Source organism: Amphibalanus amphitrite, unplaced genomic scaffold, assembly GCF_019059575.1.
Source record: "Amphibalanus amphitrite isolate SeventyFive unplaced genomic scaffold, NRLGWU_Aamphi_draft 000006F_arrow, whole genome shotgun sequence".
Lineage (NCBI taxonomy): Eukaryota > Metazoa > Arthropoda > Thecostraca > Balanomorpha > Balanidae > Amphibalanus > Amphibalanus amphitrite.
This window is the reverse complement of record NW_024881502.1, coordinates 654,912-682,852: the sequence shown is the minus strand read 5'-3', so window position 1 is coordinate 682,852 and position 27,941 is coordinate 654,912. Positions and strand designations below refer to the sequence as shown.

General features: G+C 48.3%; 2 protein-coding genes across 11 annotated transcripts in view; one reads left to right on the top strand and one right to left on the bottom strand.

The window, feature by feature from the left end:
• The window catches only part of LOC122377478 (sestrin-2-like), a 61,284-nt gene extending 44,540 nt beyond the window's left edge, over positions 1-16,744 (bottom strand). Inside the window, exon 1 of one of the 2 annotated variants that reach the window (XM_043357551.1) lies at positions 16,715-16,744. The gene's annotated coding sequence lies outside the window, so the exon portion shown is untranslated. Of the gene's footprint in view, positions 1-16,492; positions 16,523-16,714 lie in introns of those variants that run through there. The other variant, XM_043357560.1, reaches the window with a different exon arrangement.
• On the top strand, positions 242-27,941 carry LOC122377502 (methyl-CpG-binding domain protein 2-like). Of its 9 annotated transcripts, none has more exons than XM_043357593.1 (8): positions 16,805-16,897; positions 20,244-20,273; positions 21,093-21,245; positions 22,474-22,623; positions 24,676-24,823; positions 25,345-25,461; positions 26,008-26,136; positions 26,802-27,941. In XM_043357593.1, the coding sequence occupies exons 3-8, from the start codon at positions 21,133-21,135 to the stop codon at positions 26,898-26,900; spliced, it is 756 nt and encodes a 251-aa protein (XP_043213528.1). In that variant the 5' UTR covers positions 16,805-16,897; positions 20,244-20,273; positions 21,093-21,132; the 3' UTR covers positions 26,901-27,941. The 9 variants fall into 9 exon arrangements, with proteins under 9 accessions (XP_043213551.1, XP_043213571.1, XP_043213528.1 ...); XM_043357601.1 differs by having other exon boundaries at positions 16,881-16,897; positions 20,244-20,277; XM_043357616.1 differs by lacking the exons at positions 16,805-16,897; positions 20,244-20,273 and adding an exon at positions 242-291.

The following is a 27,941-nucleotide window of genomic DNA, read 5'->3' as shown; positions in this document are numbered from 1 at the left end:
TTGAATAGCATTGTAGTATGTTTTCACTCAACCTTGGGTGCACAGACGTAAAATTTATTGAACGAAAAATTGTCCGGACGAAAATATGTACAGACAAAAAAATATACGAACGAAAAAATGTCCGGACGAAAAAATGTACAGACGAAAAAATGTACAGACGAAAAAATGCACAGACGAAAAAATGTACAGACGAAAAAATGCGAGACGAAAAAAGTCGGACGAAAATCTGCGGACGAAAAACTGTCCGACGAAAAAATGTCAGACGAAATTTTGTCCGGACACGGCAAGCGCGTGGGCAATTATCTATTATTGATTATAATTTATAATCATTTGTGGCATGGTTTTTGGGGGTTTTCTTGCACAAGACCTTTTTTCTTTAAGTGCTGGCATGTTTTTGTGTCTTTGTGGTTCGTTATTTGTTGGTTATTTGCTTCAAGCTGGATTGCGTCAAATTTGTCAAACTTGCATTAGATAGGTATAGGTAGGTACAAGGCCATTTATACTGATAATATCTAGGTAGGTAGGTACCAGTCCACGTGGCTATGTTTTGATTTTGCTTAAAGGTATTTCAAATAGTATTTCAATATACTTAGCAGTTTTTGTTTCATGTGAAAAAAAAACATTCATCAGTCTTCGATCAATAGAAACAGAGCGAGTTTAAAGTAATGATCCGGTCCAATAGGCCTGCTACTTGGCCTCAAAATTCCGTGTACTTCTAAGGTAAGGTAAGGTAAGGTAAGGTGAAAATGTGTCATTTGAAAAGCATATTCTGGATGTTGTGTATATTTTTATACCCCATTCATTTTTCTCACTGCATTCACAATTTTAAGAATAATTTGTATATTTTCCATTATGAATAATTTTGAGCATCAGTGGTCATCCATTACCTGCATGTCCAGATTTGCTAACTAATTATAAATAAGTCTTAACACTTGGGCTGTATAGCCACAACCTGCTGTGTTCCTTGAACCTTTATTTTATATGTAGAAGCTGCTGTTTCTGACTGAGACTCTGGCAAATATATTGTATACTTAAAGCATACCTAGAACAATACGCATGGCCCTACAGTGCCTTACTTTATGATTTTTGTTCCGTGAGCAGCTAAACATTTTGTTCCGCGAACTTAGATCCCCAAACCACTTTTCTGACACTGGTAAGCTCTGCTGTTATTTTCCTCTTTTTATAATTGTCTTTTTATAATTGTAACCTACAATGCTGTTAGTTTCATTTTTATTAAAATGCTCAACCAGAATTTGCACTTGTTCATGCATGAATGGCTAGGTTTGGGGTGTTTATTCAACCCTGACTGCTTAAAGGAAATAGTTCACATTTTAACATGGGTTTTGAACTGGAATAGCAGTTCCGTAGCTTGGGCTGAGACGAGCATAAATCAGGAGCTTTTACAGCCCAACGATCACCCTAGGCAAAGATATTCTATTTCTCGTCCCGAAAAATGTGTCTTGCGTTGAGGATGTGTGCCTTGCATATATTCGCATCCAGTATGAAACGAGCATGGGTCCCGAAAATTCTTCAGAAAGTAGAGAAATTATCTACGAGAACTCTAGAGAAATTCGCTCCAGTGAGGCGCTCCAGTAACAAAAGCACGAGCAGATCGCCCAAATGCCGGTGGCCGCGATAATTTCTCTAGTTTCTAAGAATTTTCGGGACCCATGCTCTTTTCATACTGGATCGCGTGTGCCTTACAGAAACTGAAAAGTTCTTCCTATATCAAAAATATAGAAAATAATCTTTTGCTGTAAAAAGGTTTTATTTTCTTTGCTGATCATTTTGAACATAAAAAATCAGAAATCCATTGCAAAAAAAATAATTTCGTGAAAGTGAACTATTTCCTTTAAGTTTTTTCAAAGGCACATGACACAGCATGGCTAGATTAGCTGGTACCTACCTGTTGACTATTTTTCTGTTTTTGGTGGTGAGGTATTTGCTGTTTGTCTTTTGCAAGGTGGTCAATGAAATAAAATAATGCATTATTTTGGACTGTTTCCTTGACAGAAGCCAGGAGCCGGATTGGTGTGTGCTGGTGAATGAAATGGATCAAAAGCATTATCTGATGTTTTTCAATGTGCATAAGCCATAACATCCCTTTCATATGCTGAACTATTAATAGCTTCTCAGTCTCTGTCATTTTCCTGAAATATTGGTGTAGATAAGAGATATTAGTACCTACTCATAGGTACCTGCCTTCTGCTGGATAAGTACATATTTAATTGGTTAGACGAAATGGACAGGTAGCCTTATGATAATGTAACGTGAAATCTTATTTCTATAAAACTTTGAAAATGTTCTAATTATTCATATCTGCATACATTTTTGATGACTAAGAAAGTTTTCCACTAGAGTAGATAATGTGAGAAAGTCTATAAAATGACACATTCTGAAGGCTCAATGCTGACTGAGTGTTGCCTCAAAGAATAACTGACTTGCTGGGTTACGAATATTTCTTTATTTTATTTTTTAAATGTAATGTACAATACATTCATTGCAGTGAAATAACAAAATAGTGCAGTAAAATAGGAATGGCGATGATCAAACAACACGTGCGCCATTGATGTCTGCAAAAATTGCTACCAGATTGCTACCAAATCCGTGACGTAACCACGGCGCCTTTATTTCCCTAGTGAACCAACCTGAGTAGTAAAGTAATCTTGCCCCCTACCGGCCCCGGATGACGTCACTGGGGTGCTCCCGCCGCGGCCGGCCTATGTATAGAGCATTACTACGAACTTTCCGGTGGCATTTTTTCGTGTTATAACGCCCAAAAAGCTATCGCGAGCACTTTTCGCACTAGAAATTGAAAATATGTCGCATTTAAAAGTGAGTAATAGTGACATAAGGTCACGTCCAGGAAAAGCGGGCCGAAACCAGCGAGGCTTGTATGGGTCCCAGGGCGCAGGGTTATGGAGTCGGGACCGGACTTTGATCGGAGTCGAACTGGAGCCGGAATCGGAGTCGGAGTCGTTTTTGGAAGCCGGAGCCGGAGTCAGAGTCGAAGTCACCAAAAATTCATCGGTTCCGCAGACTGCGGAGCTGCAGGGCTGCCCGGAGTCTGAGTCGGAATCGGTCAGAATAGACAGTTCTGCCCGGAGTAGGAGTCGCAGGGCTGCGGAGTCGATGGATTTTCGGTGACTCCGACTCCGACCCCGGCTTTCAAAAACCAGCTGCGACTCCGACTCCGACTCCGGGCAGAATTGTCGACTCCGACCGACTCCAACTCCCGACTCCGACTCCGCAAACCTAGCAGGACTGCGGAGTCGACAGATTTTCGGTGACTCCGACTCCGACTCCGGCTCGGGTTTCTAAAATCGACTCCGACTCCGACTCCGGTCACAACTGTCGACTCCGACCGACTCCGGTCTCCGACTCCGACTCCGCAGCCCTGAGGAGTCGGAATTAGTTTTTGGAACTAGAAGTCAGGAGTCAGTAGTCACCGAAATTACATCGGCTCCGCTGCCCTGCTAGGGCGCTCAGGACGGATGCACTTAAGTTGCATTGCTGAGAAAAATCGAATAAACATTTTCACTAAATATTTTAAGTTTCACTTACGGGTGGCCGCTACTCACAGCTGGTGGTACAATATCAAGACGCACAGCCGTTACCCAATGCCGAGTCGCACAGTGAGTCGCACAGCCGTTACACACAGCCGGAGGCACCATGCCGAGTCACACAGCACCAACAGATCTGGCCCTGCCACACCGAGTCGCACAGCCGTTACACACAGCCGGAGGCACCACGCCGAGTTGCACAGCACCAACAGATCTGGCCCTGCCACACCGAGTCGCACAGCCGTTATACACAGCCGGAGGCACCACGCCGAGTTGCACAGCACCAACAGATCTGGCCGTACCACATCGAGTCGCACAGCCGTTACACACAGCCGGAGGCACCAATTGCCGAGTCGCACAGCACCCACACAGAGCCGGCCGTACCACACCGAGTCGCACAGCCGGTACACACAGCCGGAGGCACCATGCCGAGTTGCACAGCACCAACAGAGCCGGCCGTACCACATCGAGTCGCAAAGCCGTTACACACAGCCGGAGGCACCATGCCGAGTCGCACAGCACCCACACAGAGCCGGCCGCACCACACCGAGTCACACAGCACCACGCCGACTCGTAGTCGCTAGACGAGCCGGTTTACCAGCTCACCTAGATCTCCTTGCATGATGGCCAACTTTTCTATCGGCTCTTTTCAGCTGCCGGACCTCGTCCAGTCAGGCTAAGGGACCGAAGGGGGAGGTGGAGACGGGTGCCTGCCAACTTCCTGGACACGCGGGTGCCGAGCTGAGGCTGCTTGACGGCAATGAACAGCTTGAGACGCTATATGACTCACGGCCCCTGATCTGCAGTTGCCCCCATCAGCAGGCAGAAGTTCCGCTCGAACTCCTCCACAGCGGCCATCCAGGCTTGTGACAGAACAAACAGCTGGCCTCGGCTGATCGTCACAATTCAGCTGTTCGGCAGGGTGTTCAGTGTCTCCAGCGGCGCCCGAGAAGTCAGGAGACCGGCTACCGAGGGTGGCGTCGATGTGGTGACACTTGTATGCCACGAAGCCGGCAACAAATGCCAGCCCCTCGCGCTGAGCTTCCAGGTTGGAACTCGTCAGCTCGGCGCCGGCCATGGCTGCCAGCGTCGACACCGGCAGCGGCACTGTGAAAGCAGTATTACGCTACATCACTTGAAAGACATTGACAATTAAATATTGTGCAACAAAAGAAAAAACGTTAACACTTAAATGAGCCTAGTCTACGCACTGAAAGTGACAGATTTCGCGGACAACGAAAAATGCATGCCCTTTGGCTTTGCATTAATCCATTTTCCCGTTACTATTAAGCCTCGTTTGGCGACTGCCCCACGAATTCGCTCGTGATTAGCATGACACTTTTTCAGAAGGAAAAAAACACTGCGTGTAAAATTGTTCAAGCATCAACCAAGACTGAAACAGCTCAGTTTTTTCTAAGCACTAGTTAGGACCAGCATAGGTCATTATCAGAACATTTAGTGGATGTGACTTGAGACATCACCTTATTGGATTGAGTGGCGGCCTTATGCCGACAAAAAGTTACCATTACTCATGGGAAAAAGAATATTTTGATGCATTTTACCAATGGGAATTAAAATGGTGTCACTCAAGACGGGCCAGGATTTCTAACACTGATGGATATTTGTGAGCACTTTTAATGTGAGTGAAAACATAAACCATTAGACTTACTTGTCAGAGGTCCCTGCTGGCTGGTCTAGAGGTTGCTCGCAGGTTTCCCCCAGAATCTCCTTGACCTCCTTTGCACGGGTCCTCCTCAGGGACCTACTCGCCCTCGCCTCAGCCTGTAAACAGAAAACTCTCAGCACAAACAAATTTGGCTAACATCATGCTGACAGTACAAGCAACTAATAAATAAATTTGAATAAGATCAAGCAGTAAGCACCTACCCATGAAATAACTTTAGTGACCAATTTGAAAATAAACAATAATACCATGCAAAAACATTTGTTTTCATTTTTACAGCACTGATAACATTGCAACGAGACTGAGATGAACCCAGCCCGCAGAATGTGACCATACTATATACAATTTAAATTTTAATGATAAAAAGTAATGAGCTCATTTATATTTCAATTTGCCATTGTAGCACTAGTTTGTTTACATTGCGTGCTTTCTCTAAACATTTTATTTGTTGAGTGTATCATGTTAGGTCAAGGTACTTATGCGCACTGCGAGCACTGAAAAATTATTACCTACCTTAATTGCAAAAATGGAAACTTTAAAAAACGCCAGATTATGTTAAGATCCGTTGCAAAATGAATACCTTGGTTGAGGTTCCTCAGCATGTTCCCACCTTGAAATACTTGGTTGTTCTTCATGATATATGAGACGAAACGTAATATAAAGTGTGGTTGCCACTTATGTTAAGCTTTTGCGACCTTCAAACACATGAAAATGTGTTTATATTATTAAACAAACATATTAAAACTTTGCATAGCAACCAAGGGTGTGCTCAGCTCGCCGCCCGGCCGGTCCCCGGCGGCCGGCCGGCCGCCGGCCGCGGCCCGCAGCGGCGGGAGAAGACCCCAACGACGCGGAGCGCGGGGGAGAAGGGGGAGGGGCACGCGTCGTACTGAGGCGGCGACTCTACAAACCGACCGTCTGTCCAATACCGGACTGCTTATCGGCGCGCTCAACATTCAAAGCCTTAAGCCGAAGCTGCTCGAACTGACCGATGTGGTCAGCAGTCAAGACCTCGACGTTCTCCTACTCTCCGAGACCTGGCTGCGACCCAGCACGCCCAGTCGGCTGGTTGTGCTACCCGGGTACTCACTCAGCCGTGCGGATCGTCCCGACGGCAGTGGCTACGGTGGAGTTGCCATTGCTACCAAAAACTATCACCTCTGTAGCGCTAAAACTCACAGTTCCGCCGTGCCGTGAGAGTCAGCTTGAATCCCAGTGGATCCTCCTAAAACTGGAGAAAGATCGTCAGCTAATTGTCTGCTCGCTCTACCGACCGCCCCGCTACTCGGACACTGCCCTACGCGCTGATTTCAACGATCTCGAGTCGCAGCTGCAACGGATCCTGATCGACCACCCCAAGGTTCCGTTTGTCATCTGCGGCGACCTAAACTGCGATTTGCTGAAACACCGGAGTTTCCGCGCGCGTATTCACCTAAGTGACTTTTTATCGGACTACTCTCTCGATCAACTTGTAACTGCACCCACGTACAGCTCCGGTTCACTCCTTGACGTATGTATTGTCAAAACCCGTGAGCTCGTGCTCGACTGTCATGTAAAACACTGTCACTTTAGCCCACACAAGTTGGTAAACGTGCTAGTTAACGTACCTAAACAGCGTAAAACTGCAACTGTCATCACAACCCGCTCAATCAACCGTGTCGATGTCGCGTCCCTAAATCATGACTTGATGTCCATCGTGTGGGACGACGTGTTCACTGCAATGACCGTGCATGACAAATGGCAAGCTTTTCTGACCCATTTCCTACCCGTCCTAGATGACCATGCCCCTTTAAAGAACCTGACCATCAGAAACCCCACCGCTCCCCCCGTCTCAGCCTCCACCCGTGATATCATGGCCCAACGGCGCGCCGCACTACGACTGCACGGGCGGGAATCCACAGTTTATAAAGACCTGAATCGTTCAGTTCGTTCTGCCGTTCGCCGTGACCGGCGCAACGTGATTCAGCGTGAAATTAGTGAACGCGGCCCCAACAAGGTGTGGCAGGGAATCAAATCAGTCATAGCTGGTAAAAAAGAAAATAAAACAGTTCAACCCGATGTACCTAACCGCTGACGAACTAAACTCATTTTTCGTGTCCGTCGGCCCCCGTATTGCTACCGAGATCCGAAACCAAAACACAGGTACCTATACTTACGCACGGCTCCCACGCGTCGGCGCATGCGGTTTCCAGCCCAGGCTTATCTCACTCGGTGAGCTCGAATGCACGGTTTTCAGTATGCGGAACTCAGCCGCCTGCGGAGCGGACGGTGTGTGCATCCGCATGCTAAAAACCAGTTTCTGGGCTATTGGCAGCGTCATACAGCACATCATAAACACCTGCATCTCGAAATCTGACATCCCCGAGCAATGGAAGCATTCCATAGTCCATCCCATTTTCAAATCCGGAAACCCATCTGACCCCAGCAACTTTCGACCCATTTCTCTAGTACCAGTTATCATGAAAGTTGTTGAACGAGTCATCCAGCAGCAGCTACAACACTATCTCTCTCAAAATCACCTTTTGGCCAGGGGCTCCGCCACGGTTTTGGGATTGGGGGGGGTCCGACCCAAAATACAAAACCTCACTCGTGGTTCCAGGGTGCGCATTTTGGGCGATTTCACTTCCCCCCCCCCCCACCCCTCCCGCAGCTCCAGAAATCGATAGTAAATTTCCGTTTTTTCTAGAGTTCAAAGAAAACTTAACAATGTTATCGGGAAAATTTTGCTTCAAACCGAAAAACCAAGGTCCAGTTTGCACAAGGAATCGAAAACCGAGAAGCGGAGCCCATTGACACCGACATTGTGGCCTCTCAAATGAACGTTCTTGAGGAATGGAGGCTGCTGTTGCGCGCTCCAAGGGCGGTGTTAGCCATCAGACAGCGCATTAGGCTCTCAGATGTAGGCTCTTAGACCGGTGTCGGGTCCTCCAAGGAAGTAGTTAAAGGAAAACGCAGGGATTTAGGAGTCGTTGTAGGGATTTGAAAACCCTGCCCTCATATTAGCACTTAGCAGTATGGGGTCCTTGGAGACTGCCATTCAGTCACTGTGATTAGAGTGTGACCTAGCTTGAACTGAAAATGGATATCAAAATGCTGCACTTGAATCAAAGGTCAGGTTATGGGGATCCTGCAAGAGTTGTGAGTGTGACTTGTAGATGTCCTATCTCTACCAACCTGCATTCAGAACCCCGAGCAGATTATTGCAGATTACCTCAGAACGGTGTGAGGCTACTTAGACTAGTATGGTGCTCGAAAGACCGGCTTGGTCCCCCCCCCCCCAGCACTGTCGGGTGACCTCACATGGTAAGAGGATTCTCAGATCGATTTGAAGCTCTTTTGGGCGGGTATTCATGTGTATAGGAGGTGTCCTGCAAACTGGACCGCTCTCACGAAATTATAGCCCAATCCTAGCATGCTTAGCTAATCCAAGCAATCTTAAACGCATTCATAGTAACAAGAAAATGGTAGAATAATGACACTCCCGTACACATAGGTCGGCGAGTGTTGAGCAATTCGTGTGTGTGTCACATTATTTCTAGATCTTGAATTCCTTAGCCTTGCGACTGTCAACACATTCTAATTTATTCAACACATTCTGTGAATGATTTAGTCATTCTTACGCGAAAACAAGCTTTTAAGTATTCGGAATATTGGGGGGTACTGTACCCCCCAGGTAAATTATTGAGGGGGTCCGGACCCCCGCGTACCCCCCTGTGGCGGAGCCCCTGCTTTTGGCACCTAGTCAGCATGGCTTCCGACCCCAACACTCAACTGAAACAGCACTTTTGTCCGTCACCGACCGCATCCTAGCTGCCACGGACAGGGGAGATATATCTTTCCTATGCCTTATCGATCTCAGCAAATGTTTCGATGTCATAGATCATAAACTCCTTCTCGACAAACTCGCACTGTACGGCATCGAAACTCCTTGGTTTAAAGCATATCTAAAAGGTCACACACAAAGCGTTTCAATGACCGATGGACTCCAGCGCAGGGTACTGTCACGACCACTCCCTAACACTATGGGCGTGTTTCAAGGCTCGGCCCTGGGTCCTCTTTTATTCACGATTTTCTCAAACGATTTGGCGCTTCACGCCGATGACGCATGCGTTTTCCAATATGCAGATGATACCCAGCTTCTAGTGAGTGGCCCAAAAAACAATGTAAGTGCCCTTATCTCGCGCATGGAGGCCTCACTAGAAGCACTGAACAAATGGTTCCACTCAAACGCCCTGAAGGTCAACGCGAGCAAAACGCAACTCATGATCTTCGGCAGCCGTCAAAATCTAAAACACTTGCCCCCAGTCGTCGTATCGTTTCGTGACACGGAGCTGGAACCATGTGCGCAGGCAGGAAACCTCGGCGTGGTGTTTGACAGCTGTCTGACCTGGGAAGCCCATGTATCCGAGCTCAGCAGGAGGTGTATGGGCCTGCTCATTGGCCTCTCCCATGTGCGGCACTGTCTTCCCGATGGGGTCATCAAAACCATTGTCACATCTCTAGTCATCTCCCGAGTAAATTACTGCCTCTCAGTTTACGGAAATGGTACAAAAAAGAACCTGAATCGACTCCAAAAGATCTTGAACTTCGCTACTCGAGTTATTTTTGGCCGCCGCAAATTCGACCACGTCACTGACCTGCGCGAGAAACTCAACTGGATGCCGCCCGAATTTATGTTCAAACTTCAAACCATGGCCACTGCACGTAAGGCGATACACTACGGCGAACCGGTAGCACTTGCCTCTATGTTTGCCAAAAACCGGGACTCCTCAACCAGAAATAGAAATACACGTCAGGATAACCTTCTCCAACTCCAGCGTCCCAGACTAGAAACCGGTAAGCGGCGTTTCAGTTACCGTGCGGCCGAGCTCCTAAACGACCTACCTCCCGACCTCTCACAGCTGCCACCCTCTAAATTCGCACGCGCTGTCAAGTATCTGTGGAAAAACGATAGACCTTCGTGATGGCCTGAATTAGGCACTCGTCTTGTATATAAGTACACGGTATGTTAGCAATCGTAGCATATAGTGTCTTCCTGTGTGTGCGCGTGTGTGTGTGTGTCTGTGTGTGTTGTTGTTCGACTGGTCTCTGTTCCTGCATGCTTATACCCGACTCAGACTCTGGGCAGTAATCGCCACGCCATGTGTGGATCGCCCATGATCGTAAATACAAATACAATACAATACAATACAATACAATACAGTAATAACACGCAACGGTCGGAAAACACTGCGCCGGTGCGCCAGAATTGACTACATTACTCGAATCTCAGCGACCAATCAGCTTTCGAGCATCCCAGTGACGTCACATTGGCAGCATTTGGTAGCAATTTCCAGGCACGTAGCTAGGATTTGGCCAAGGGAGGGGCGGAGGAATCCCGGGGGCCTCCTTTCTACAGGGGGCCTCCTCCCTAAAGGGGCCTCCTTTCTACAGAGGGTCTCATGCCTACACAATTACATATACAGGGTGTCTCAAAAGTTCGTTCACAGGTACCAGCCATGCTTTTTTGTCAATAATTCTGAATCAACAAGAAATTAACAGTCGAAATTTTGCATGGGCATTGGTGACAACCTTCCTCAAGCAGTCTCATTGTTTTCAAGTGCATTCGACCCTTCATGAGCTCACAAAAAGGGTTCACCTCTGACCATGGGTCAGGCACGAAAATGTAGGTTGCAAAGTCGGGTATGTTGTGAAACTCTCTGTTTCAGGAGTAATGGGAATGGTTAAGTCGGAAATGACACATGGCTAAGTGTCGGCGAGGATGAGTGCAACATGATGATCATCTCATAAAAACGGTGGCTAAAATTTTTGAAGGACGAAACCATGCGAGACTAACGACGTTTTGAACGACCCTCGCACGACAGCAGACTCGTGTTCCGGAAAGCAGCTGAAAATGCGGCCATAACTATTGAAAACTGGCAAGAAGGTCACAGACAGAGGATACCCATTTTCAAAAAGTGCAGGTCATCGTAAAATAAAGACAAATTATAATTCAAAATTGTTTATAATATCTATAACGCTAATTTTTGGGAACAATAACACAAAAATCGTCAATGCCAAGGACACCTGACCCTCCAAAAGTGTCAGTTATTGTAAAATTTTATCTAACGAAGTTTCAAGAGGCAGATCTGCAGCGAATAATTTTCTTTTAAACACAAAATCCCGATAAAACCACACGATGGACAGGTTTGGGCCGTTTACAAAGCAGAACATCTCCCGAGGAAAACACTCCGCAACCGAGCGAAGGTCTTGGCATGGAGAATGACGAGCGCTTGGAATTTGCAAAATTTGCACAATGTGTCTGAGAAACAGACGTCCGACAGATTCTGCTACCATATGATGCGAAAAATTTACTCCTGGTACTTCCCGTTTGTTCAGGACTGGGGTCGTTTTGAAAAGGAAAATGGCGCTTGGGATGTCGGCGCCAGTCATTCATGAAGGAGTTAGCGCCAGAGAATGCCTACAAAATACTCAAGAATGGTGTCGATGCAAGCTGTCGGCTTTCAGGGAAAATCAGATGTTGCCGGGGAGCTAGTCAAAACTAAATCCGACGCAGAAACTGCAGGGGATTCCCCTGCAAGAGCTTGAAAGCTGGTAACCTTTTATCAGCCTCCGGCAGCTGACGGAGCAACAAAAATCGGTATGGGCAAATATTTTTGGAGATACAGCAAAGGGGTTGGTTTCCAACCTTCTTAATCAGTTGTCAAAGCATGCATATTTGTCTAGTGTACACACAGACACCAAAACCTTATACTTTTGGCCGGTTCTTATATGCTTTATTGGCATGGGAAATGTGTGAACGAACTTTTGAGACACCCTGTACAACATAATGCATTTACTTTTGTTCAGCTTTCATATGGCAAGCGCACTGGTATGTTTCTTTATTCTTACCGCTGCAGGCTGCAGCGGTAAGAAACATACGCATATCACAAGTCTCCGAGTGGCATGATAACGGGCAAAAAAAAAACTCGGGCGCCGGCGGCGGCCGGACCGCAGCAGGAGGGGGAGGATCTGCGAGGAATGGGAGGATACTGGATGACGGTCAGAGTAACACTTGGTGTATTATCATATATCGACTATCGTTCAAGCGCTTAACCGTATTCCGGGCGGGCTCTGAAAGACTCTGAATCGGGCGGGGGCCTTTTCTGGCCCCCGTCAGAACTCGAAAAGCACGAATCGTAGCGACAAACGGCAAGGGCGTTTGATAGTTCGTTGAACGACTTACAACTTTTGTAAACAACTTTTTTTTGGGTCAGGTCAATATTGAGGTCGCCAGAGGTCATAACAAATAACATGGTTTATAACGACCTACATAGATAGGTCAACTTCAAAATCTAACCTAGGAAAGTCACGCTGGGTACCAATCGACGCGTCATGACCAGGCGAACGGTTTGGTACACTAACAACTATTTAGCCCCATCATGTCGTGATTTATTGGCTAAAAACTGTTGATGACCTCACCTCACCTCAGATGATCCTTCCCGGTGCTCCTGTCAGTAAATGCCACCTGGGTGCTTACAGATCAGATAATCTGACGTAATTCAGAAAGAATTGGGTGGTTTTGACTCGTTTTCTCGAAGCAGGACACAGTTCATTACCTATATTTTCCAATAGGCTTGTCACGATTCTGACCTTACTGACGTCTGCAAGATTGAAACTATACGGTTATCAATTCTTTCTGTGTGAATTATGCCACGTTTACTTGCTGTAAGTAACACATGGTTTCGTTAGTAAATTTTCCTAGGTCCAGGTGGTTTGCTTCATTTACGCCGTAGATGAAACAAACAATCGATGGATAGGTATAGGTATATTAACCCTCGCCGGACCTATTGGTTTTCTACATACGCGCCGGCCGAGGGGGGGGGGGCGGGTACGACCCCCCCCCCTCGCCGTTTCGCCCCTGGTGGAGCTAGCGCGTCGCGAAAAAAACGAGCGTGTGCGCCGTTACGAGACGCAGAGATTGGTACCCGATTTTAAGGTCCTAGGTCAACCGGTGACCTCTGAGGTCAGGTCAAGTGCCCCAGGGTACGGTTCAGTTTTTGGTGAATAACTTCGCGAAAAACGGCCACAAAGCCGCGATTTTGGCAGCATCGTGTTCGCCTTGCTCAGGCGCGTCGAATGATATACTTTTTGTTCGGGTCAGGTCAACTTAGGGTGTTGACCTCAGGTCAAGGTCAGGTCAGCACCCCCAGGTCACGGAAATGGTCGAAAGAAGTCATGTCGCATATCATTCGATTCGGCAGATCTTCCTGAGTCCATTGGTGGCTTTCCCGACTCGCTAGCTCAATTGGATCGGGAGTTATTGACGAAAAACTAAAATGACCTTGATGACGTCATAAATGACGTCACAGAAGGTCAACATTGCAAAAGTGACGCATCTAACCTTGCAAAGAGTGCATCAAATCATGATTCTGTGTGCTTGAGATAGTTGGAGATCGTTCCCAGCGCCAGAATAGCAGTTTGAATTTTTCCCCATTGACTTATAATGGTGAGGTCACGAAAATGACCTGACCTCATATGACCTTTAGGAAAAATCCGAGATATACAAGTTGTGAGACTCATAATGGATACTAGATCCTGCAAGTTTCATTTCCTTGTGACATCTCCTCTGGCAGTGAGGGCGTTGCGAAGTTGCGACATCTGAAGACCGTGCAGAGGTTCACTTATGACGTCATAGGTCAGTGACCTGACCTGACCCAAAAATGCGGTTGGTGTCAAAAGATGCGGCTTGGATCAAAGGTCAGGTATGCCAAGTTTCAGCTCTCCATCGCCAGCGTGTTCGGAGCTATCGCGAAAAAACCCTATGGGGGGGGGGCGGCACCCGCCCCCCCCCCTCGGCCGGCGAGGGTTAAGTTCCCGGTCAAATAAATTATTATGAGTTGTGCGAAGCATGGCTATGGGAATATCACCACGGTCTATTAAATGGTTTGGGTAATTGCATCCATCGTAAAAATACCAACACAGCCACAGGTATATATTACAGAAATGGGCTGCTGTGTTCATGCATTAACCCGCGCCCTGCCGGGGGGGTGTTAAACACCCCCTGCAGTTTTCCGTGAATATCTAAAAAACGGCGACGCGGCACACTTTATTCTACATCATTTCTACACATGTTGTGAAAATTTCAGACCCTGGTCACTTAAGGTCAGGTCACCAGGTCAGGTCAAATGACCTCACTACATAAAAAGTTTTAATGTCTGCCAAAGGTACACGGAGTGACCAAACGCTTTGAAACTTTCAGAGATGCAAATGCACAAGAGCGACAAAATGCAAAAAATGTATGTCTTGGAATTTTGATATCGATGACATAAGGTCAGGTCAATTTTGCGACCTTAAATTGAAAGTCGCCTTTTTAGACGGAAGTCATTATAAACACTCTAAAACACTGAATTACTAGTATCTTTGACACATTGAACATGAAAATGGCACCCGTGACCCTTTCTATAACCCTGAGGTCATCTCAGGTCACGAATGGTATCTGACTGTTTTTCGCGAATAACTTTTGATAGAGGTATGCTAGAGCGATGAATACACCTTAGTTGTGTTTGGCTCGACGATACGGATGGACTGATATGGATCTTAGCCCTTATCGGTCAGGTCATGACCTTGACCTGAGGCCAAATTTTCAAGTTGACCTTTCAAGGTCAATTCATAGTTCATTCCACACGTCTGGACGAGAGGAACACGATGCTGGTAAAGGGAAGTTCGTGCAAATTTTGAGACGAAAGTTATCGCCGAAAACTGGTTTCCGAAAATATCGGCCATTTTGGCAGTTTTTGCGGCCACTGCAGGTAAAACCGTTGACGGGAAAACCGCTGACGGCACGCGGCATGATTTCTCTGAGCGCATTTATACAAATAATTTGTCTACATAGAATAGGGCCTTCTGTTTACAGAGGACCTCCTCCCCTGTCCCTTCCTACAGTGGGCGGCGACGCGGTTGGGAGTCTATTCTGTACAGTTTCCTGAGTTCTCAGTTTTCACTATAGTGAGAACTGATAACTCTCTATAGAGAGTAGCAGGGACCAGAAGCCAGAAGGTAATTTGCTCACAGTGGGCCTCCACTCTATGTACTTAATATACGACGCTGTCTTTGACTACCGGGGGCCTCCTGCCCACAGAGGGCCTCTTATCTACAGAGGGCTTCCTCTCTACAGATTGCCTCTTATCTACAGAGGGCCTCCTCTCTGCTGAGGGTGTCTCTCTCTCTCTCCAGAGGGCCTCCTTTACAGAGGGCCTCCTCTCTAGTCTCTACAGGGACCTCCTCTCTACAGAGGGCTTCCTATCTATGTTATAGGGCCTCCTCTCTTCAGAGTCTCGTCTCTACACAGGACCTCCTCTATACAGACTACAGAGGACCTCATCTCTGCAAAGGGCCTCCTCTCTTCAGAGGGCCTTCACTCTACAGAGGGCCTCCTTCCCACAGAGGACCTCCTTTCTACTGAGGGAATCCTCCTCTACAGAGGGCCTCCTCTCTTCAGACGATCTCCTCTCTACAGAGGGCCTCCTCTCTTCAAAGGGCCTTCTGATTTCAGACGGTTTCTTCTTTACAGAGGGCCTGCTCTCTACAGAGGGCCTCCTTTTTTACAGAGGGCCTCCTTTTTTACAGAGGGCCTCCTTTTTACAGAGGGCCTCTTTTTTACAGAGGGCCTCCTTTTTGCAGAGGGCCTCCTCTCTACAGGGGGTCTCCTCTCTAAGGGGGCCTCCTCTCTACAGAGGGCCTCCTACCCACAGAGGGCCTCCTGTCTACTGAGGAGTCAGAGGGGCCCTAGCGGTCAGACACAGACACTAGTGGTTATTCACAGGAGATGAGAAGGGCCCTAGCTGTCACTTGTCAGGCTGGTCAGAGGGCCCTGATTGTTCTGACGTCATTTTTTAGATTCCCGCGTGAATTTCGTTCGCCTCCGACGTGATTTTGGCCAACGTGGGCCTTCGGCCCACGTTGGATTCAGGCCGAAAGGATTCAGGCCAACGTGGGCCTTCGGCCCACGTTGGCCTGAATCCTTTCGGGGGGCCTCCTGAAGTCCTGAAAACCCCAAGGGAGGGGCGGGCGCCCCCTCCGCCCCCCCCCTTGGCTACGTCCCTGGCAATTTCCTTGTACGTGTGTCCCTATGGCGATGAACCCGTAGTATATGGCGAGTAGTAAAGTAATCTTGGATGAACCCCCCCTGGCAATAGGTACTGGTACTATCACTATAGGTACGAAAATGCTCCCTGAAGATGCTCAATTGCATAAATATGTAAACAAATAAATGTAGACGGTTGCAAGATACTCTTATTAGACATACTGTAATATCACGTGGTAATTTATAAAAATTTTAGTGATTTTTTATCAAAATATCAGAAAGTTCACTTTTTCTTGCATATATGTGATTTTTGCATTTTACGTTATAATAAAAGGATTCAAGTCGAAAATTTATGTGAAACTTCGAAGAAAAGAAACCATTTATATGAATTTGTCACATTACCTAAGAGATGCTCAAACGCCGCATATGGCGCAGATGCGCCATAAAATCAGTAGGTATTTCTTTTGAACCTTTTGAAGCGAACGATACAAAGCCATAGGAAGGATAGTTCGTTTGCATCAAAAGGCCCTAAATTGAAATACAGTCTGTATATTATATTTTGTCCAGCTATCTTGCATGACAAGTAATTCAGTCCCACGCACAAGGGGGAAAAGCTCAAATTATTGAGCGCTCAAAAAATTGAGCGGGCCCCATTATGAAGGAATAGGCGAAACGATGGTATTTTACAATGCCTCTAGCGTCACACTACGGCAAATATCGTATCCAAATAAGGTATCAATGGCAAGAGAGAGCAACAAGGTTTCTTCTCGAACACTCGCCGTGATAATTTATATCGGTGTTTTTGGAAAGAAAATGCCCTAAAGACGCTCAACTTTTTGAGCGCCACTTGTCGTTCGGGACCGCGATACTCAATAAATTGAGCGCCACGACAGACGACAGTCAGCTGGCGCTCAAAAAATTGAGTGCCGGCCAGCATCTACACTCAATTTATTGGGCCTTCTCCGTGACAGGTGAAGCCGGTACTGGCTGCCATTTTTGACGTTATGTTCGTTGAAATACGTTAAACTGAGTTGAAACAGAAATGCAGGAACTTGAATGCTACGTGGTACCTAAACGTTTCACAAACCCATGGCATCATGTCACATTTTCCGCTAGTAGTTTTATCGGTCGCCTTTCGGATTCGGCACACCACAAATAATTATACAGGGCTTGAATAATCCGTATGAATACTGTATTGATATTTTCTGACTGTACTGGGAGAAGGGAATACGTGATTACAGAAAGATATCCACCCACGCTTGAATATTGGAGAATTATACAGGAAAAACTGTATTGCCACGGTTACAACTTACAAGGCCATCGGCCGCAAACAAACAAAAATACTATACAATGTGGGTTAGATTCACAAACATCATCAAGTGTGGAACACAGAGACGAGCAAAACAACATCACATTATCGCATGCCAGCCCGACCACATTGGAACCGGGTGACCTGCGACCGGAACCTGCGTCTTGCCATCATACATCACAAAAGCAGGAGGCAGTGTCGTACTGCTTTGATCCAAAATATGCCATATAACAAATGATGTAAACGACCTAAGCTCGGACTAAGCTTATCATTATCAAATCCTTAACATGTAAAAGACGAATGGAAACATCGAGTCTCAGACCAGCAGTAGCAACCATCACAGTAGGAACATCACAAAGAACACGCGGCATTATCAGACAGCCGTTTTGTTATCGGGCTACAGGAGGCGACGGCGTAGTTGCAGACCAGCTGCGAGGTAGCGGCGTGCGGGCAAAAGGCGTGGGCACACCTCCATGTGGCCGTGCGGACAGTGCGCGGTCGGCGTCGCATAGTGGGCGGCATCGGGCTGTCCCGGGGCCGTCGAAGCCGCACAGGTTGTCGGCGCATGTGGGCGCGCGCGGTCACCACGGCCAGCTGCTCACCACCAGCACAGACTGCGCAGCGTCGCCGCTCCGCCGGCCAGAACACGCAGACAACCCTTCTTGCAGTCGCACAACACGTCGCCAAACTCATTCACCTGCTCCACCATGTTGTTGATGTCACCGAGTCGTTCAAGTTGTGGCTCGTGCCGTCGAGCATGACCTGCCCGATCGGACACGGGTCAGCGGCTTCTGCTCCAGCGAAGTCTTCATCTTGGTGACGTCTTGCTGATCTCCACAAAGGCTGAACAGATGACCTTACCCACAGGGAAGGCCGACGTCCTCGCCAGCGACCGCTTGGTTGTGCAGACCTGCCAGAAAAAGAAAAGCTGTTTGGTGATCTCAAACGATTTTTTTCTTTATGCAGTGGAACAAAATGGAAAATATGTCATACAACAGGAACTAAAAAAAGATGCAGCCTAGGTCGTCTAAGAAATGGGTGCAACATTGATAAAATTCTTCCTTGAATGAATTCTACAAATGCTTTTGATAAAATGTGTGGTGATTATAAGGAGACCACTTTACTATAAAATTGCTCAGCATTCCCTATCTGGACCTGTCAAAAAATCCTGACTGCACACCAACAATGAGCATTAAATCCGAAACCTCTACCAGGTACCTAGGGATAATTAAATTCTGATTCAGGAAAATATTTCACATCATACAAATAAAAACCTTTACTATATTGAAACTGAAAATGTGATGCCGATCCAGTGACCTAAGGGTCTCAAAGTGTAATAATGAATTAATCTATTATAAATTTGGTGGTGACTGCCAACTGGCGTCTGGCAGCTAGACCTTGAGGCTTGAAAGTGGCCTTCCTTTTCCGTTGACTCCGATCCTCCAGATGGAAATGATATAAAGAATCATTTTTATCTTATTTCAAATGAGCCAGTCAGCAAAGTGGCTATCCTGTTTCAGCATTCACACACACAATAGTTGACTGTCAGTCTGTCATGCTGTCAGTGTTGTGAAGTAACGAAGGAGTTGAGTTTTGTTGATTATAAATTGTGATGTTATGTAAAGGACTGGAAAATGAATGTGAAAACTATGGAAACATATTGGCAGAGTATTGTCACTTACTATCAGGACATATGGATAGAGAATACATTCAAATTAATAAGAAATGCCAAATATCAAGGTACTCAATCACTGATAGCAGAGGACTATCATATGTTTTAATGTCAATTATATGAAAGTTAAGACTGAAACTACCTTTTACTTCAACATACCTAATGAAAAATTGTGTGAAGAAAACATTCACAGCCTCTTTGAAGCACTTAGACCACTAAAAAACAAAAATTTTCACGTAAATATGTTGTGTCTCTTTCCCTCTCAAAACATCATATCGGATGGCGCCACTTTCGTCGACAGTTACTTATCTGCACGCAAATCGAGGAAAACGTGAATTGATTGATGTTTACGTGTTTCCAAATTTAAAATCACAGCATATTCAAACTTTTCAGTGTACCTTTTAACATCTAAATATAACTAAAACGATAAAAACTTACCTTCAACACAAGGACGACGACAACCACGCGACCGCAGACGTCGCGACGAAATAAACAAACGGCGCCGCCAAATGAAAAATATTCTCCGATATGGGTGATGTGAAATTGAGTGGCAATCATTTTGGGTAGTATGAAAAATGCTCTTTCCAACAGAACCCTAGTAAAAAACGTGAATGGACAAAAAATAACTTTTATTTCGACATAAATATTGGCCTGTTTTTAAGGCATCCTGGTATGCCGTAAGATTTCGACCTAGAAATTGGTGTTCCCCCAATCATTGAAGCTTGAGCAGTGAAAAATATGAAAGCCTAATCTGTTTTGCATTATTAGTGATTCTCCTAGGGTGTTGCCATTTCTCCCTAGGTGTTGCGAGTTGCTTTTGCAAAACGTGTCCCTGAAACGGCTCAATTTTTTGAGCCCTCAGCATTACGCCTATGGGAGCCTCTGACGTCACACGCTCAATATTTTGAGCGCTCAATAATTTGAGCTTTTCCCCCTTGTGCGTGGGACTGAATTAGTAAGGCTGAAGGCAAAGGGCTGAAGTAGGTACATCACCTGGTTGGGGTTGGTGGGTATATAGGGACTTGGGTTCTTAAATTGAAATGGCCTTGCTTGGGTTGGTTTCGTAGACCAAGGCTATAATAGCAAGGGGTAATAGGTAGGTAGGTACCTACGTACTGGCTCTACTCATACTGCTACTAGTGCAAGTAGGAACCATCCATACCCAACTCCAAGTTTTTCAGGGAGCATTCAGGTCTAAGGGTAAGTTACTTTTCTTAGATTCAGCCATCCTCATCCTGGTTCGATACCCGGGCAATGCACGTGGCATTACCGCTGCCTGACCGCTTGGAGCAGCGTAAGAGTTCTGGTTAGCATCTTAGTCCACTGGATGTGTGCAGTGTGCTTACTGCTTAACTCAAACTAACCAACCAACTCCAAGTTGAAGTAATATGACACTGAGCCCTGTATTATGTTTTTCTGAAGTAGGTTGAGGTATGTCAAGATGAAAGAGTAATTATATCTTAAGTGGCTAAAACTACCTTTTGCACCCTTCACTCACTCTTCAGTGTAAAAACTGACTGGCACACCATGCATGAAGGGGAAGTGCAGATCCTTCTCAATCAAGCTGCTAAGGTAATGACATCCAACTATTTTCAAAATTCAAAGTGTTTTATCTTCCTTGAGGCAGACTAGTAGATAGGGTGCTAAGTAGCAGCATGAGCAGGGATGGTTATGGTATGCTGGCAAGTATGTTGGTTACCTACCCACTTAGCTTACGATATCCTAGCGCAAGTGGTTTGTAAGTCTGGTATTCATTAACTCCATGTCTCTAACTGCTGTTGTGCGATGACTGTTTGCAGCTACCCAGTTACACCAGGCCAACTGCCAAGTTCCCGTGACATGTCGGAACGCAAGAGATATGAGTGCTCCTTCCTGCCACATGGGTGGAAACGGGAGGAGCTATGTCGCAAGTCAGGCATCTCAGCAGGAAAAATTGATGTGCTGTACTATAGGTATGTTCATGTTGTATGTGTTGAATGTTGACTAGACGTGCACACCAAAGTTCAGGCTTACACACAAATATAAGCTCAGTCGGTAGAGTATTGGACTCCGCGTGGTGAGAGCATGCGTTCCCGGTTACAACAGTCCGGGTTCGAAGCGCAATGGGTGCTTGACGTTTATGGGCCGCCTGACAGGTATGGTTGCGGTTGGTGGCAGGCCGTAGCCAGACGAAGTCAGTGAGGGGGCCGGCCGTGCGCGGCTATGTGCGCACGTTAAATTCTGCCATATAACCGGAATTGCGCGATCGGAGGGTAGAGAGCAGGGTCAACGCAACAAGCCTTGCTTAGCGGGGGCTCTGTCCTTGTGAATCCCTCCAATCAAAAGGTACGGACTAAATTTATAATAAAAAATAGATAAGTTCGCCTGTCCCGTAGCTTAGTTGGTAGAGCGTTGAACTCCCGGTATTGAGAGCCCGGCTTGGAGTCTCTCTGGCGCTCAAAATTTGAGACTCCTGACGGGGATGGTCTGCGGTTAATGGGAGCAGTCGCAACCAGTTTGAAGTCAGTTGAGTGGGACAGGCCCTGTCCGGCTTTGAAGGACACGTTAAACTTTGACATCCAAATTCTCCCGTCACCTGGAATTGCGCGATCGGACAGATAGGGATCAGGGTTTACGCAACAAGCTCCGCTTAGCGTGGGCTCCGGCTCTCTCAATTCACCCATTCCAACATTCGCCCTAAATTTATAAATAAAAAGTTTTGTAAAACCAGAATGTGAAATTTCAAAGCTGTTACAAAGCTATTCTGTTACAGGTTATGTGTACTGAGTTGTCATCCTTTTGTTCACATTTTCAAAGCTTAAACTTCTACCTCTGGCTTCTACCTCTGGCTTGTGAGTCATTTATATTAAGTGTGCCACGTGTCCAGTCGCCTTTGGATAAGATCCTAGATATTGTCAGACACGAGATAGTCTGCCAGGAAGGGGTGTACAGGAAGTTACAGGTAGGCACCGACCTGCCAATGCCCGATGCGCTGGCATCAGGTCTGAGAGTGCAGATGCTGCAGCATTGGTTTGCTGGATATTGTTATTGGCTGGGGAAGATGTGCTGATAGCACATTGCAGTTGATTGTCTAAAATGAAGTGTAGGTACCGCGGTACCGGGCTGGTTTGCTGGTGAGAGGTATTCCCGGTGTCGATGCGTTGCCCTGGTAACCGTGCTGTCGCCGTCACCTTTCGACAGTCCGTCGGGGAAGAAGTATCGCTCAAAGCCGGAGCTAGCCCGCGCGCTGGGGAACGCAGTCGACCTCACCTACTTTGATTTTCAAACGGGCAAAATGAGCAGTGCGAAGAAGGACCTCAGGATGAAGAAGACTGCTCAGGTTGATTACGGGTGAGTGCAGCCTTCATGGCGTAGATATTTTATTTTATTGGCTATTTGAAGCATCTAGAAGCATTAATTTGCTAACTGTTCGCTGACAACGCTGGTGTATCACTTAACCCGCGCGGGGCTGGGGTCTCCAGCCGAACGCGCGGGGCTGGGGGTGGGTAAATTTTACTCCCCCCCCCCCCTGTTATCTCCCGAACTAATGGTCCGATTTGGAAAATTCAAACGCCAATCGAAAGATCTCATCACGAACAACTAAAAACATGTACTTAATTTAAAGTTTGAGCCTTGAGGTCAAGGTCAAGGTCAGGTCAAGGGTACAAATTGCAAGTTTCTACAGTATCGGCCTTGCACCGTAGTTGCCGAAGAATGGACTGAGACTGATTGCCCAAAACGTGTTCTTAGGCTATCAAGACAATATTCGCTGCATAAAATATCATTCGGAGGTCAAGGTCAAGGTCAGGTCAGGTCAGGTCAGGTCACCAAAAACAAAATATAGAAAAGGGCATGTGCGACACATGTTTTATGGGTCATTTTATTCATAGAATTCAATAGGCACACTCAATAGGTGATATTGACCACATCTGGATGAATTTCAGGTCGAGGTCAGGTCAAGGTCAGGTCAAGTGAGGTCAAATTTTGAACTTGGTTGTTAAGGCCTAAAAAGGTGTCTTAGATCTGATGCAGTTTTTCACGGCGAATCGAATGGTGCTATTTTTGTTTCCGTACGAGATCTAGAACTTCCAAAAAAATCATTTTTCAAAATTTTTGTGTGTCGTGACGTCATGAAATTTCTAATAACTCCCACATTTTTGAACCGATTCTTCTAAAAATTGGTATGTAGGTGCACATACACCATATCTCTGACATATATTCCGGTTTTTTCGATACACGCAAAATTTTGGATTTTATAATTATTTTCCCTAAAAAGTCAGTTTAAAAAAAAATTGGGCCAAAATCCAAAATTTTCAAAAACCCGAGATATCCATTTGATAGACAAAGTAGAATTACGTATAACCTTTTTTGTTACGTCTTGATTCCTTTAAAAATGAAGATGTTAGCGGCATTTGAAATTTTGCCGTTTTAGAGGCGAAAACGGCGAACATGACGTCACTAAAACGTCAATATCTCAAAAAATTTCCGACGGATTTCGTTCAAATTTTCTGGGAACTTGTCAAATTGATGTAAGAAAAGGTACTGAAAGTTTGGCGGCGCTCGCCGTTTTTGAGTTGTTGCAAAAATTCGCGAGGGTGGGTAAAATTTATCCCCCCAGCCCGCGCGGGTTAACAGACTACTATATAGTGCTTATAGTCATTGTCGACTGCCACGGACCATGAAATATCACACAGGCTGTTTTTTCAGTTCCTGTTTTGTTAAAAAAAAAAGTTCGAGAAACTAACCCAAAAGTAATTCATGAAATACAAAAGCAGTTTTGCGTAAGCCTTACACGGCCTGGATTCCTTTTCCACGACCCCATGAACGATATCGCATTGTCTGTTCGACTTGTGTGCCTGCGCCTTTGTAGTCTGTGGGCCTGTTCCATTGGCTCCTCTAACCTCCTCAAAGCTCCTCTGAAACTCGCCTCAAACCTCCTCTAACCTGCTCCAAAATGAAAGGTGGTTTTTCGGAGGAGGCTATGGACGACACAAATGGCGCGGCAAATACAAAACAGGTACACCGTGCTGCCTAGTTATCGGTAAGCGTAATTATCAGATGAAATTAGGCAACTTAGCCGATATTTGAACGAATTTTATTACATATTTTATTTTTGGTCTATTATGTCAGACATGAGCTTGAGTGAAATGCGCCAGGATTGCAAACATTTTCTTTCCACAAACAGCTGATACCTCCTCCGAACTGCGTTCCAGTGGTCACCAAAATCGGGACGAAATACGGCCTCCTCCAACCTCCTCAAAGCTCCTCTCATCTTTTTTCTGAGGAGCCAAAGGAACAGACCCTTTATCACTCTGGCTCCATCTTCATTCTGTTTTCCTCCTTCCCCCCTTTCCCTCGCTCCCTGGCTCCCCACTGACGGTGTCCGGTGCTGACTGCGGCCAGCCGTGGGATCCGCAGCGACGCGCTGCTGGTGCCGCCCATCCGCCAGACGGCCTCCATATTCAAACAGCCCATCACACTGGTGAAAAACTTCCCCGACGGAAAGGTCAAGACCGACCACAAGCCCGGCCAGCAGGAGAAACCCAAACAGGTCAGTGTCGGGCGGCTGTCTGCTGTGTGTGAGACTCGTGCCAGTAGTGTGTGACCCGTGTCTGCTGTGTGTGACCCGTGTCTGCTGTGTGTGACCCGTGTCTACTCTGTGTGACCCGTGTCTGCTGTGTATGACCCGTGTCTGCTGTGTATGACCCGTGTCTGCTGTGACCCGTGTCTGGGGTGCATGACCCGTGTGTGCTGTGACCCGTGTCTGCTGTGTGTGACCCGTGTCTGCTGTGACCCGTGTCTGCTGTGTGTGACCCGTGTCTGCTTTGTGTGACCCGTGTCTGTGGCTGTGACCCGCGTCTGCTGTGACCCGTGTCTGCTGTGTGTGACCCGTGTCTGCTGTGTGTGACCCGTGTCTGCTGTGGCTGTGACCCGTGTCCGCTGTGACCCGTGTCCGCTGTGGCCCGTGTCTGCTGTGTGGTCCGTGTCTGCTGTGTGTGACCCGTGTCTGCTGTGTGATACCCGTGTCTGCTGTGGTGTCTGACCCCTCCCTTACCCCGCTGCGGCCGGCAGCTGTTTTGGGAGAAGAGTCTGCAGGGTCTGCGCGCGTGCGACATCTCGGAGCAGCAGCTGATCGGTGTGCAGCTGCCACGCGCCCTGCGCCACGTCGGACCCAGCACCGACGACGCTGTGAGTGCCGCCCCTCTGTGCCGACGGCAGTTGGCGGGGTGAACGGGGACCGGCGGAGGCGGCCAGCTCGGCCCGGGGCCGGTGGTGCTGGTCCGCGGTGCCTCACATCAGCTGCCTGCGGCTTAGGTGCCGGACTGAACAGAGTTTGGATCGTCGGTGTCGGTTACCGACAAAAGATTTGAAGACAAAAGTACGCATCGCAAATGCTCATATAGCAAATGTACGTCAGCAGATATATGTAGGACAAAAGTACGCATCACAAATCATCGCCTTGGGTATAAGTACGTAGGGACACCAGATGTACGTCCAGAGTACCACGTTGGGTTAGGTTTGGTTTGGTTGGGTCAGGCTAGGTCAGGTCACGCTTGGCTCGGAGGAACTGTTGGTCGTCATGCTGAATTGCTTAGGTATTTTTACGTACGAACATTTGTGTACCTATTTTGTCCTTCTCAGTTCGTATCTCAGCGATACGAGCGACCGGTGTCAACACCGCGCAGTTCTGGGTCGTCTGTCGGGTGGCGCTGACGTCGCCTCTGGTTTTCCCAGGTGGCGCTGCAGTCGCTGGCCACCGCGCTGCACTCTGGCAACACGCCCATCACGGGCCAGGCGGCCGGCCGGCAGATGCTGGAGAAAAACCCGGGCGTCTTCATGAACCCGCAGCAGCCGCTGGTGCAGGTACGGTCAGCTGCTGGGCCAGCCGGGGCCCGGGCACCTGCTGGGCTCCTCTGCCAGGTCTGACAGGGAGGTGCATCTGTAGGTAGTGTTGATGGGGTCAGCCGGAGCTCTGGGCCCGGGGCTGGTCTCTAGCGGGGCCCCTGCCGCAGATGCCCTGGTCCTGAAGGCGGGTCAGCCCCGGCAGTGTTTTGTGGGTACCGGTGGGTCACGGGTCCCTGTACGGTCACGCCGCCGGGCCGGTATACTCTGACCATCCCCCGACCTCCCCAGGGTATCTGTATCACCGGTCTGCTCTGATACTCCTGTCCTCCCGTCCTCCCCAGGGTATCTGTATCACTGGTATGCTCTGACACATCCGTCCTCCCCAGAGTATCTGTATCCTCGGTCTGCTCTGACCCTCCCCCGTCGGCCGTCCTCCCCAGGGTATCTGTATCACCGGACTGCTCTGACACCCCCCGTCCTCTCCACTCTCCAGGGTATCTGTACCACCGGTCTGCTCTGACACCCCCGTCCTCCCCAGAGTATCTGTATCATCGGTCTGCTCTGACCCTCCTCCGTCCTCCCCAGAGTATCTGTATCACCGGTCTGCTCTGACACTCCCGTCCTCCCCAGGGTATCTGTATCACCGGTCTGCTCTGACACCCCCGTCCTCCCGTCCTCCCCAGAGTATCTGTATCACCGAAGAGGACGTACGGCAGCAGGAGGAGCGCGTCTGCCGCGCCAGAAAGACGCTGGAGAACGCTCTGGGCAGTCTGCGGCCTTAGGCGGCCCCCGGAGGCTGACCCCAGACACCCAGTGACAGGCTCTACCACACGGGGCGCCGCTGTGACCGCCAGGCGAGCCCGGTGCGCGGCCTGGGACGCGGGCAGACGCCCGGTGCCGCGGCCGCTGCGGTCCGCCGGTCCGAGCGGGCTGCCACCAAGGGGCCGGCCCGGCTGTAACCAGTAGCGCCCGGTACAGCAGGCACCGACCATTGCCGTGGGACGGTCCAGCCATCGTCACTGCATTTTTACAGGTGACTGGCGTGTGTGTTATTACGTGCACCGAGTGGGAGGAGGGACTCGAAGTGATGCGATCTCCGAATACAATGCAGTCTCATCGACCGGTGGCATCTCCAGGAACACAAACGGAACAAAGCGTCATTGTGTGACGGTGATAGTGCGATTTATTATCGGCGCCCCGACAATGGCGCTCTGTTGGAGCCGACCGATACCGGCGCCGGACTCCGATGAGCCGAGTGACAGCCAGCCCCGCCACCGAGCCGGTCTCGGCCGTCTGTCTATGACCGCGGCGCGGGGCCGGCCACTGACCGTGGCCGGTGGTCCCCTGACGCGCTGCCGCCGTCGCGCAGGGCGGCCTGGGAGGCGCCGGCGGCTGGGCTCCGACCGGTATCACTGCAGCTCGTGGTGCCGCCTCCGTGGACACCGTCTCGCCTCTCTGCGTCAGGCGTTAGGTGCCGCGCACTGCGGGTGTGTGCTCCATCCCGTGCCGCTCTGCGGGTGTGTGCTCCATCCCGTTCCGCACTGCGGGCGTGTGCTCCGCCCCGTGCCGCTCTGCGGGTGTGTGCTCCATCCCGTGCGGCGCACTGCGGGGTGTGCTCCATCCCGTGCCGCTCTGCGGGTGTGTGCTCCATCCCGTGCCGCGCACTGCGGGGGTGTGCTCTGCCCGTGCTGTGCTCCGCGCCGTCACTCAGTCGGCGTGTGCCGGCGCCGCACCGTCGCTGAGCTGGCCGCGCGCCGTGCCGAGGGCAGTCTCCACTGGGGCCATTTTGGCTCACCTTTTGATAAATACACCGTTCGACGGTC

Coding starts and splice junctions, on each gene's coding strand:
- LOC122377502 (XM_043357572.1), top strand. CDS start 20,825: ATGAAGGGGAAGTGCAGATCCTTCTCAATCAAGCTGCTAAG. Junction 20,866..21,092: donor TTCTCAATCAAGCTGCTAAG/GTAATGACATCC, acceptor GACTGTTTGCAG/CTACCCAGTTACACCAGGCC. Junction 21,246..22,473: donor ATTGATGTGCTGTACTATAG/GTATGTTCATGT, acceptor ACCTTTCGACAG/TCCGTCGGGGAAGAAGTATC.